The following is a 13,007-nucleotide window of genomic DNA, read 5'->3' on the forward strand; positions in this document are numbered from 1 at the left end:
TACATACTGAATAAATGAATCCTTAATTTTAAAAAATGGTTTCTCATTCATGCTACACATTCATCAACCCTAGGCAGAGGCTCTGCCCCAAGCCCCTCTCACACCAGAGCCTGCACACCGGGAATGCTGGCAGGTACCAGGGCAGATGAGGTACTGCGACCACACATTGGCGTTTGAGCAATGACCGTTCACGAACCCTCCACCTCTTTCAAAGAGCCAGCAAAGCTAAAGCCTCTTTACTCAGAATACTGGAGCCGACACCAGGTGACTTCCACGCTGGCGCTGGAAGATGGCACTACACACCCGTCCATGAGTTCCCAGAGTCCACAGTGCCAGCAGTGCCCCAGCCTACATCCAGCCAGCATCTGGGTACCGCGTGCAGATGAAAATGCTAATGAGGAAGGGGTCACGCTGGAACACAGTCCAAGAAGTCGTGCGCGAATCCCAAGTGCTTGTGAGAAAACTACAGGAAAACAGGGCAAAGGCAAACTTGTGGCCTTGGTGTCTTTGAAAACCCACAACTGTTTTTGGAATGTGGTTTCATGTTCCGAACGGGTGTAGGGGATAACCGGTGCCGATGGGGGAATGTCCTTCTGGACATAAGTTTCTCTTATTAACTGGCGATAAAACACTGATTGCCTGCTAGCCCGACAGGAAGACAGGGGGTGGCTGGGAGATGAAGGAAATGCACCGAGAGCAGACCGCCATGTAGCAGAGCAAGGAGTAGCAGGTTTGGACCCTTCTCTAGCAAGATGAGACCACGTGGAAATACTTAGGTTAATAGAAATGGGTTAATAATTAAGAGAGCTGAAAAGAAGCCCTAGCCATCGGCCAACAGTTTTATAATTAATATAGCGTCTGTGTGTTTATTTGGGGCTGAAGGGCGGCAGTCCCTAGCAGGAAAAAAAACACTCCAGTTACACCGTGCCCCTATGGAAAAAAACATGTTTTTTGGCCACTTTAGCTTGTCCTTGTGACTGAACACCTTACTCACGTGACTCTTCTCAACCCTCCGAGGGTTAAGAAGATGCTGCAAATAAACTTGGTGACTGCATCAGAGTTTAGTTCACCTCGTTTTTAGGCCCTGATTTCCCAACCACTGACTAGAGCAGAAAACGGTCACGTGTGTAAGGATGAGGATTAATGAGGCCTGCTACCTGGGAATGAAGTCTAGAAGTGCAGGAACATGCCACACAGTGGCTGGCACCCTTGTAAAAGCAGTGATCTGACCCCCGTATCCACGGCTGTCTACACGCCGGATGCAGTCAGTCTTCTGAGGGATCCCTATCACTGGAGGATGGAACCGCCCCATGCTCACTCAAGGGAACACCATGGACCAGCTCTCCAAACCACTGGGGGCACAGGAAGCCATTCCACAGGAACCTCACGACATACTTGTACCCTACTACGAACAATGCCATTAAACAAAATAAGCCATGGTCACCTCTATGTACCCATACAGGCAGCTGACTCCCCAGGCTCTTGGCATTGTGCCTGAATGAATAGTATACTCATTAAAAACCCTAATACAACCACTTAGTTCAAGCAAAGGTCATTAGGACACAGAGGTTCCCCGTTAAGTGCCTGCAGCTGATAGTGTGGGGGCACTCAGGACACTGGGCAGTCAGGCAGGTGGAGGGTTCTGCACAGAGGTAGCGAAAGGGGAATGAACGTAAGGGGCCCTGTGCAAATGTTACGGAATGCTGCATGAGCCCAGGGCTTTCCGCTAAAACAACAACAAAAAACCACCTCCCTGAAAGGGAAATGGTCAATAGTAAACACACCGTTATCTCAACTCTCCCTTTTAAACAGAAATAAGAACACCAGACATCTCACATAAAACGGTCTTAGGGACTGCAGTCAGGAAAAGTCTGATTTCCTCTGTTTAATGTCCTCTGGCGTTGAGAACTTTCCAGTAAACACAGATTGTGAGGAAGGGGAATAGGATAGAGCTTTTGTTTTTCTTCTCTTTTCCTGATTTTTGCAGAGGTTGGGGGAGCATGTTAGAGGACCAATTATTGATCTTCCTGCCTCAGTTTCCTTAGTTCTGGAATTACACACACACACACACACACACACACACACACACACACACACACACACACACCAGGATAAACAAAGCTTTACACGTAGCTTTGAAAGCTAAACCTGGAGGTTTGTGAGAAAGTGCTGGCATCCTACCCTGGAGGCCTCTGGGGCAGTCATGAACTGGCCCCACATGAGTTCAACAGAAAAACCTTAAGTTGTTACAAATATCTAACCCAACACAACTCAAGTGCCTACTCACTCTACTTAGCCCTCAACCTACATTTCAATTTGACAAATACCCAATACCTATGTGCCACATCAGGTGGGTTGTGGGGTCACCACTACCCCGGTGATAAGTTTGAAGAGAGCCACATCGATCGAAGCAGGGGCTGGGACTGCTTCAAGATTTAGGCCAAGGCGCAACAGGAAAGACGCTCTCCAGGCCGCTCTATATCCATCCTCTCCGAGGAAAGGATAACACAAGGGTAAGGCCCTGCCTCTCAGAATGGTCTGGGGGAACAGTTCTGGGAAGAGGCTGATATAATCAGCAGAGACCACAACTCCAGGAAATGCACCCCTGACTCCGGCAACCCAGGTAGCCCAATTGCAAGCCTTGGAGATTCTATGACTATCTCTATAAAGTTTATTGACGCAAATCATATACCAAAAAGTGAATGTTGTACCCTCCACATCCCGAAGTTTAACCAACTGCACCAACAGAAGTGCCTGATTATCCATCTTAGAAACCTCCTAATTTATAACAAGCAAACTTCGATAATAATGGTAGTCATCTAGAGAGCCAACTTCAACGAGAAATACATTTTTGGGAAAGCTGTTAAGGGAGATTATTGAAAGACACAGCACGTGAGCCAGGTAGCACGGACTCCCTGGCAGCCCCTCACGGAACTGTGCCCCATCTGCACCTGCCTGTAAGTTTTCTAGTTAGAACAGATGAAAGCAATGGTTAGATATCAAGGACAATTCACCACTTTCCCCAGGCTCAACAAGTTACTGGAGGCTCTTAAATTCTGGATGGTGTGAGTCACCACAGATCTATGTTCAGCAAAAGCTGCCTTCCCGCAGCAAACACAGCACAACGGGGCACGCCTACCCCAAGGAAGCCAGGTGCCAAAGGCTCCTACAGGCTGAGAATCAGACATCTCCACCTGAGATATTAAATACATTTAGCAATGTTTAAACGAGATTCCAACCCAAGCCACGAGCCACACGCTGTGCTTACTCTGAAGCACAAAGATTTTTGTCAACAGAATACGTAACATACACATGCAGCCAGTGGACTGCTACCGATATCCAGCACCCAACTAAAGGCCTCTGGGCTCCTCTGAAACCCAGGGCCCACAGTGCTGAAGAAAGCAGGATTAAAAGACCAACCAGACTACTACGGCAGGGAACAACACCAGATGGAACTCTCCAGAAAATGAGGCCCAGAGAGTAGGGTGGGAAGAGTTCCGCGTTCTCTTGTCTTGTTTCTTTATTACACATACAACATAAAACAATATACAAAATGGTTCCCGTGTAAAAGCTAATATTCCCAAACTGACTTTTATACATAGTATGATCTTCTGAGATACCCTCCCCCAAAAATTAAAAAAAAAAAAAAAAAAAAAAAAACCAGACTAGAAGCTCACACCTGTCAGGCCCTGACATCCAGCTGCTCTGGTTGAGGAGTGAAGGAGTCTTGACAGCCCCTCACAGTCGGGTAACCTTTTATATTGCTACGTCCTCCATACCCTTGACCCATTTTTACAGTGTTACATTTGCTTATCCTTGGCCCCACACAGGTGAGGATTTCCAGCCTCCTATCAGTTTGTCCAGACTCCAACGGCGAGAGCCAGACAGCCGTCCTGGAAACACAATCCCAGCTAGTGGAATCCTGTCAGTTGCCCTAGATGAAGCAGTGGATTTCTCTTATCTCTGGAAAGAGATAACACAATCTGCTTCACAGACCTGCAGGGAGAATTAACCTCCCAACCTTAGGGACCTAGCACAGTATGACTCAGAAAAGGAAGTGACAATTTCCAGTCCTCGGGGAGAAGAAAGGGATGACTCTGGGCTTCAGCAAGGGGACATGGAAGAGGTCCCAGGGACCTTGCAGTGAAGAAGTTAGGGACAACAGTATTCTGGTTTTCAGTCTTCAGCTACAAAGTCTGGTTCATACACGTGACAGCTATGAAGAAAATCAGGCAGGCAGTACCAACCATTAGTTCAGTAAGACACAAGTCTTTGCGGTGAGATGCAGCAGCTTTTTAGAGGTGTTTTTGCACACAGAGTGCTAGCTAGCATTTACTCCCATGGAAGACAACTTTTTTCTGAGTGCTAGCCTCAGCTGCGTTTACTATACCTCTCCTCCATCCAGCTGTAAAACATGACTAGCCACTACCTTTTTAATAAAAAAAAAAAAAAAAAAGGAGGAAATTACAAAGCATACTAATTCTTATCAACCACCACTAAAGCTAGAAGCCTTTTTTATAAAATAAATCTAGAATTTGGAAGTAGAAATTCCTCAAGTGTCAGGGAGCAAGGGTAACTCTAAGAGCCATAAGACTTGGGTATGCAGGGGGCTCACATGGCTCCACAAGTATTTCTCATAACGGGCTCTAACACTGATAAATTGATTTAACTGGAAATTTCCATCAAATCAAACATCTGTGACCTCCAAGAAGTCAGCCCCACTATACATGGGTCAGGCTTATTTGAAAAGAATGAGCAACTGCCTTTTTAAATATGGGACTATTCCAGGACAGTCAGGGCTACAGAGAGACCCTGTCTCAAAACAAAACAAAACAAAACAAAAAGCAATAAAGCTGGGCAGTGGTGGCGCGCGCCTTTAATCCCAGCACTCAGGAGGCAGAGGCAGGTGGATCTCAGTGAGTTCGAGGCCAGCTTAGTCTACATACAGAGTGAGCTCCAAGACAGCCAGGGCTGTTTCACAGAGAAACCCTGTCTCAAAAAACAAAAACAAAAAAGTAACAACAATATTAAAAAACAACTATTAAAGTGACAAATCCTTCCAGATATCATGGCTGAACAGTTGAGCCCTGTGACTAGCCTCTGGAGCTTTGGGTCCGGCACGTTTTAACCCAGAAAATCTGATAGGCACACTTTCTAGCAGTGAGGTAGGTCAACGCCAGAAAAAGTTCCCATCATTCCTTTGACAGTCTGCTTCACGCACACTCAGTGCTCAGCATCATGTCCTTCTCAAAGGGACCAACCTGCAACCTGGAGCCAGAAGAGTTAAGGGACAGCGACATTCGGGGCCTACCAGCCAATCTCCTAGGAAACTAAGGCACGACATAGGCACTAAGGCATGACATAGGCAGGCTCCCGTGAGCCATACTATTGAGGAGGTCAATGAGGAATCGCATCCTCACCTTGACTAGGTATTGCTTGGGTATTCTATCTGTCATTCACCATTAAAGTCTAAAGACACATCGGCCAGCCCCACCAGGACCCCAACCCCGGGCAGAGGGGTGCAGATCACCGTCAGAGGACTTCCAATCCAACCCACAGGTGGCAAAGCAGCAGACTTGAAAGTGATCTGGAATGTGCTCCGCCTGGCTCAGGTACGGCTCAGAAACCTCCTCCCACGCCACTTTGCTTTTAGAGAACACACCCTGGGAGTTGCTTTCCTAAGGATGGAAATTCTATTCACTGCACATGTGAGAAGACAGTGCACCGTCTGCTGGTCCCTGCCACCCCAGTGCGCATCAGGCAGCTTCATTCATAATGTGGGGCTTGAAGAGACCCAGGAATTTAACATCTCGCCGCCTGAGACGTTCACTGGACTGCCCACCATGCAGAACCAACTCTCGGACCATTTCAGTGAAAGACTAACCTGTTCATATTAAAATTGTAAGCTGGTGAACAGGAAAATTTCCTGAAAAGAAAAAAATCATCTCAATTTGTGCTAACAATTAGGATTTCTTTAGCAAAGGCAAAAAAAAAAAAAAAATCTTGCATATACATATAGGAATTTGCCCTAATTGGTATATATAATGGGTAGGATATAATTTACATCCACATAGTAAATAGTTTACTATTTCAAAACCACCAAAAAAAAAAATTGCCTCATTACTTAACAATAAAACATTCACTTCCAGCTTGGGACATCCTGAAATTTCCAAAGATCATGAATACAAGGATCAAAGTTGCAGAGAACTTTCCAGCAAAGTAACAGGCTTTAGAAATGATACAATAAATTACTTTTTTTTTTATTTTTTTAAGGCAATTCACAAGCTCAAATCTCTTTCCATGGGGCTAGGGCCTCTCTGACAGACTAGCATACAGATGCCTCCCCACCCCAGCACACAGTGATAAGCCAGAATGCAAGCACTGGGAAGAATCCTAGCACTCAGGAAATGGAGGCAGGAGGATAGGAAGTCCTACATAGCAGCTGGAGACCACTCTGGGATGATTGAGACAGCCCACAAAAACAAAGCCATCCTTTCCAGGTGTGTCGTTATGTACAGGAGAAGCAGAGGTTGCCAATGTAATAATCAATGGCCAGGTGCTTTTGAAACAACAAATCTAAGCCTGAGTTTGGCTCAGGACTGTTTTTCTGGTTTTTATTATCTCCTCTCACTGGAGAAACCTTTCCCTCAAAGGGCCACAGCTAGCCAGCTGGCTAGTTCCCTAATTCGCCAGCATTCAGGTAGCTGCTCCTCCAGGCTCAGAGCCCAGGTAGACTACAGAGGTGAACCCTGGTTGGAGGTGTGGTCACCAACGGGATCAAGAAAGGCAACTTTCAACATGAAACAACCCGGGACCCACGCACAGAGGGATAACCGATTTTTCATTTCATTTTTAAAAAAATGTTCTGTTTACCACCACCTATAAAAGTGTGTGTCTGTTTAGGTTTCTTGTGGTTGTTGTCGTTCTTATGTTATTTTAAAGTAGAGGCAAAACCCTGGAACTGTAAACTAATAAAAGTATCAACCCCATCTCTTAATTAATGACCCATTTGAGAGACTTGGTAAAGTTTCAAAATCTAATTGGGCCTTTAATACGCTTTGCGTAAGACTTGCAATCTCGAAGTTAACTTGGCCTAAAGATGTTACCATTCGCCCCAAGTGGTAAATTCCTTTAAAACGTTTATGAAAAGTTCTAGAACACACACATCAACTCCTTTTAAACTTCATTACCAAAATTGGGATACTGTGCGTCTCAAAAACATTTTTTTAACTGCTTTTTTTTTTCTCTCTCTCTCTTATCTTCCTGTGCCCAGTTCCGGCAAGGAAGGGGGAATTGCACGTTGCCGTCCCGCGCGCGCCCCTCCCCCAGGTCCCCGAGCTCAGCGCCCCGTTGCTCCCAGCCCGCAGCTCCTGCACAGGCGTCCCCACCTGAGCACTGGTGGCAGCGGCCAGGCCTCCAGATTCGGAGTGGCATGGCGAGGAGCCACGCACACACCTGCACTACCCAAGTTCGCAGCACCGTGAGCTCCGCGTGGGCAGCCCCACTCCAGGAATTTGGGCCGCAGAAAGCGGCCGAGGACAGGGGGTCAGGAGTTTGGGAACCCTCACCTGGGAGCGCGTAGCCAGCTCCATCCTCCCTGCCGGGCTCGGCCTGCGCCCTGCACGCGGCCACCCGGGCTGGCGCTGCCCCGAGCACGCAGCGCGCGCGGAGTTTGCCGTGGAGCAGCGCACTGAGTGTAGACGGGGGGACCAAGGCGCGCCGCGCGCTATGCGCAGCCTCGCACAGCCTCGGACCACACGCCCGCACCCGGGCCTCGCCACCTGCGGTCCCTGTCTCGCGGCCTGCGCGGGAGCGCGCCAAGGGTGCGCGCCGCCCGCATCGGCGGGCGTGTGGGCGTGCCCGGGGTTCCCCCCACCGCGCAAGCCCGCGGTGGAGCCGTCCGCCCTGGTTCGCGCGGGAGACTCGAGCTGGGGCTGCACGCGCCGGTACCCGGCTTGAGCGCTCAAGCCGTTCAGCGCCAGTCTTTGGGGCCTCAGGGCCAGGGATCCAGGAGGGTTTGGGGAAGGCTGCGGAGCTGGTTTTGCTCGGTTGTTTGGGAAGGGGCGGAGTCTGCGTGCCTCCAAAACACTGGCTGTCCAGTTCACCCAAGTTTGCTAACCCTGGGCGGAGACCATGGGCACCCTGCACATCACACACTGCTCGCTAGGCCCCATGCTGCTAGCCAGAGCTTCCCAGGAGTGACTAGCATCCACTCGCCGTGGAAACGCTGGAATGGGCCTAAGGACCCAGGAATGAACAAAAGTCCAGTACCCACTAGGTTGGACTTTAGGGTCCAGGAGCCATAACCCACGTACAGGATAATTATGAATATACTGACAATACAAGCGCCATGATGATAATTATGTCATTTTACCACTTAATTTGACGGATAATGGAAATAATTAGTAGTCTAATTCCTACCTCTGATTTAATAATGATAAATGTAATAATGGAAGTGCGCGGACATGCAAACTTGGAACTAGTTAGGTGCCATGAGGGGTTAAAAAAAAGAATTATCAGGGAGATAGGGGGCTGCGAAGACTTAGAGCCCTTAGTCAGAGCGCGAGGCATTTAATGAGCGGGGACAATGGGAGGCTGGAAAGTGAAATGTCTAAAGCTTTAGCATGGGATGGGGTCACGAGGCGGCGGTAGAGCAGCAGCTGCTTGCCTGGGTACCGGTGGGGTAGATAGGTGTGAGCAGAGGTTTTAGCATGACACCGGCAGGAATGAGAGCTCTTGCCAGTGGCGGCGATAGACTACACCACGCTACGACTACACGCTATGACTCGGGAACAGGAGGGGCAACGTTCACACGCAAATTGCTTTAAGAAGTCGAACATTATGGGAGTAACCAACCACTTTATGAGTGATTTAAGGCCTCAAGACCCATGCCTGGTGCCACTGCTGGGCCAAGAACCTGTGACTAGACAGGCCATTAGACCCTAAGGGGGAACCTACTGTTGTTATTCTGCTAAGTGGACATGGTATTAAACAGATCCAAGTGATCTGTTGTTATACGCACAGATAATGCATCTCTCCACCGGCACCAAAGAAGCTTCTGTTTGCAGTAGACGGTGACTAGCAGAGACCTACAACTGGACAAGGTGCAGAGAACAAGAAGGTGTAGAAATATCCAGTCCTAAATGAGCATCTGTATAGCATTACTCCTCCTCAGGCTTGGGGGGGGGGTGTCATTGCAGAAGATGGGGGAGTAAGATTGTAGGGGCCAGAGACTGGATGACACAACAGGGCAGCCGCACATACGAATTCAGAGTAGATGTGACAGCATGCACAAGCCTGTACAAGCTCAGGCCAGACCAAATCCCAGCACGGCAAGGGGAGGTGGTCAGGCAGACTTACCCCCTAGCTGAGGAGCTATTAGCAACTGAAAGCTGCCAGGAGGGAGAGAGGAGTCAGTTTTAAGTACCTGCTCCAGTGGAATGCCACACCTCATCCATGAATATACAGGGCAGGACAAGACGGGGAGAAAGAACACAGATTTGTGTGGGTAGGAAAAGTGGCAGGTGCATGTGGGGGTATGGCCAAAATACATTATGCAAAATTCTCAAAGGATAAGAATTTCTTTTTCAGAGAGTCTCTGGATGAAGTCTGTGGTTATTGGCTTTGAAATGTTTCTTTAACAAGAGATCTGCTGCTCATGCAGAGGACCCAGGTTTGGTTCCCAGCACCCCCGTAGTGACTCACAGCCATCTCTAATTCCGGTTTTAAGGTGTTTGGTGTCTTTGCTACTGTTCTGTTTCTGCGGGGGGGGGGGGGGGGAACGCCATGACCAAGGCCACTATAACAGAAAGTGTTTAATTAGGGATTTGCTTACAGCTTCAGAGGTTTAATCCATTATCATCATGGCAGGAAACATTGGGCCATACAGGCAGGTGCTAGAACAGTAATGTTGACCCATGGGAGGTGAGGAGGGAGGGAGGGAGGGAGAGAGAGAGAAAGACTCTGGGCTTGGTATGGGATTTTGAAACCTCGCCCCCCAGTGACACACTTCCTCCAACAAGGGTGTACCTCCTAGTCCTTTCTATTCCTTTCAGATAGTGCCTTTGCCTGGTGACTAAGCATTCAAATATATGAGCCTATGAGGACCATTCTTATTCAACCCACATATTTCAGCCCAACCTTCAAAAGTCCTCGTAGTTTATCACAGCCTTGACTTGTTTAAAAGTCCAAAGTCTCTTCTGAGACTGACAGCAATCCCCTAAGGGCAGCCCCCAGTAAAACCAAAATAAAAAAGCAGATCACATACTTTCAATAAACAATAACAAGGACATATATTTCTATTCCAAAACAGAGGAAAGGGACCAAAGCATGATCCAAAACCAGGATGGGGCAAACTCCAAATTCTCAACTCCATGGCTGATGTCAAAGCGCGCTCTTCAGAACTCTGACCCCTTCCAGCTTTGCTGACTGAAACATACTTTTCCCCCTTGGGCTGGCTCCACACACTGGTAGCAGTTCTCTGGCAGGTGACCCACAACTCTGGCACCCCCAATATCTTGGGATTTCCCACAGTAATCCAGGCTCCAACTTCATAGCTTCACACAACGGCCTTCATGCAGAGACACACCCGGCCTCAGAGTCTTTCCCTGGCCATGAAGACAGACTCCACAATCCCTTTATTGTATCCTTAACTCTAAAGCCAGAACCACATGGGAAATGCTGCCAAGTACTGCTCCTTGCTTGGCCCTCTGGGGACCATTTTTATTCAAACCACCACAGGATCTGGTACCCTTTTCTGGTCTCTGCTGTCACTGCATGCAAGTGGTGAGCACACACAACACACACACACACAACACACACACATACACCACACATACCAACACACACACACACTCACACACACACAGAGGCAAAGCATTCGGACACAAAATAATCTTTTAAAAACATGTAAGAGAAAAGAAGCTGTCCGAAACTCTTTGGATGAGTGAGGTAAGAGGCTTGGCATGAGAATATGCCATCCACAAACTTGTCACTCTGCCACACTTCAAAGGCACTTTATAGACAGCAGGTGCAAGAAGATCAACTGCCCGTTCCCTGAACTTACCGGTGAGAGATGCTATTTATTCCCTTTGAGAGACACCTCCCTGTGTGAGAGGAAAGCAAGGTCCTTATCAAGGGCAGGAAACTGAAGCTAAGGGAAATCTGGTCAGAACAACCTTAGCAGAATTACTTAACTCTTATCTTTGTAGCCACTGCAATCAATTAACTAGTATGCCCTGGGCCCTTCCTATCAGATTTTCACATTTTGGCAATGTCCAAGGCAGCATGGAAAACTTTGTCCGAATTTCTATGAAGTAAAACTCTGTGGTTTTCTCCCATTCATCTGTCTTACGTCCGTTTAACTCATAGGCCCCTGCCGGGCCTTTTGAGCTGCTAACTCAGCCCGTGGTGTTTGTAAAAGAAGTTTACACAGTTCTGACTTGGTTAACTGAAAGCTTAGTCGTGGGTGTTACATGGCCATTTTCTCCAAACAGAAGTACCCTCTTCTTGAGGGACGTGGGATACTCCTCTAAGACTCAAGAAGCCGAGGGAGCTTACATGCAAGGCCCAGGATGCCAGAAAGTGAGAAGGTTCTTATGGGTCTTCCCCAAGATTAAATGAGCACTAATGATTGCTAAAGAGGAGACACTGGGCATGCATGCAGGGAACGCTTGGGCTTGGCTTTTTTCACTGATGCAGCTGTCTTTGAGCCCTCCAGGATCCTATAAACACCTGAGCCGCTTCACTTAATTACTTCTGTAACTCCAGTCAGCTTGGATCATCAAGTTAGACATAAATGGGACGATTTCTTTGGTTTTTAGTGTCCTATCTGAAGTAAAGATCCATTTGTTTATATCACTCCAGGAACAGTGACCCCCCACAGTCTATGCTGCTATAACGGAGTTTAACTGTGGTGCCCCTGACAATTCAGCAAAGAATTCACCTCTGACAGAGAGAGCTGGAGGCCATCTGGGAAATAGCCCAGTTTTCCTTGGCACATTCGTATTTGTCATGAATACATAAAACAGCATCCAGATAGCATCTGGATGCTCACTACCGCTGAGGCTCTTGAAAAGTCCAACTCCTTGTGATTGAACAAGATCTAGCATAGGAAAGGGAGGCAGCCCTAAATGGAAGATGCTCACAGGTAATCCCCCAACTTATGCGGGGTCATCCATCCAGACATAAGTCTTTTGTAGCAAATTCATAACCAAACAATGGCTAGGTACCATGACCAAAGAGCAGGTTGGGGAGGAGAGGGTTTACTTGGCTTACACTTCAGCATTGCTGTTCATCAGTGAAGGAAGTCAGGACAGGAACTCAAGCAGAGCAGGATCCGGGAAGCAGGAGCCGATGCAGAGGTCATGGAGGAACGCTGCTTACTGGCTTACTTCCCATGGCTTGCTCAGCCTGCTTCCTCATAGAACCCAGGACCACCAGCCCAGGGATGGCACCTCCCACCATGGGCTGGGTCCTCCCGCATTGATTGCTAATTGAGAAAATGCCTTACAGTGGATCTCATGGAGGCATTTCCTCAGCTGAGGCTCCTTCCTCTGATGACTCTATAGCTTGTGTCAAGATGACACTCAGAACCTTCTAGAAGCATGTAGGGAGAATAATCATACCCTCCTCACCTGAGGTTCAAGCCACTCTTTCCACGTGTGTACAATTCTTCTCAAGTTTAATATGGTCTCATGGGCTCAACAGGTCCACTGAAGGATGACTTCTAACTCCACATTCAGCTGTGGTCATGTCCTCATCCAAGCTAGGTGGTGTGGCTGCTTTGGGGTTGTCCCTGCTTTTGTAAGTAAACCAGATAAACTCATTTTCTCCCTCCAAACTAGACGTGGGTGGAATCCTTACTTTAGACTATTATTAATGCCCTGTCTTGGACATTCATGTAAGGTAAGGTAAGATCGTGCAATGCCCTTCAAGGCTCAAGGAACATCCACTAAGAGGGGGTTGCAGGAATGTAGAATGCGAGTATGAGAAGAGTCTCGTGGAAT

General features: G+C 47.9%; 1 protein-coding gene across 3 annotated transcripts in view; it reads right to left on the reverse strand.

The window, feature by feature from the left end:
• Cdca7l (cell division cycle associated 7 like) overlaps positions 1 to 7,829 on the reverse strand; it is a 32,764-nt gene extending 24,935 nt beyond the window's left edge. Inside the window, exon 1 of one of the 3 annotated variants that reach the window (XM_051177824.1) lies at positions 7,569 to 7,829. In XM_051177824.1, coding sequence (XP_051033781.1) covers positions 7,569 to 7,592 — 24 coding nt within the window. In that variant the 5' untranslated portion in view covers positions 7,593 to 7,829. The remainder of the gene's footprint in view (positions 1 to 7,568) is intronic. The other 2 variants (XM_051177823.1, XM_051177825.1) reach the window with 2 other exon arrangements.
• Between the last annotated feature and the right edge of the window lie 5,178 nt (positions 7,830 to 13,007).

Source organism: Phodopus roborovskii, unplaced genomic scaffold (genome assembly GCF_943737965.1).
Source record: "Phodopus roborovskii unplaced genomic scaffold, PHOROB, whole genome shotgun sequence".
NCBI lineage: Eukaryota > Metazoa > Chordata > Mammalia > Rodentia > Cricetidae > Phodopus > Phodopus roborovskii.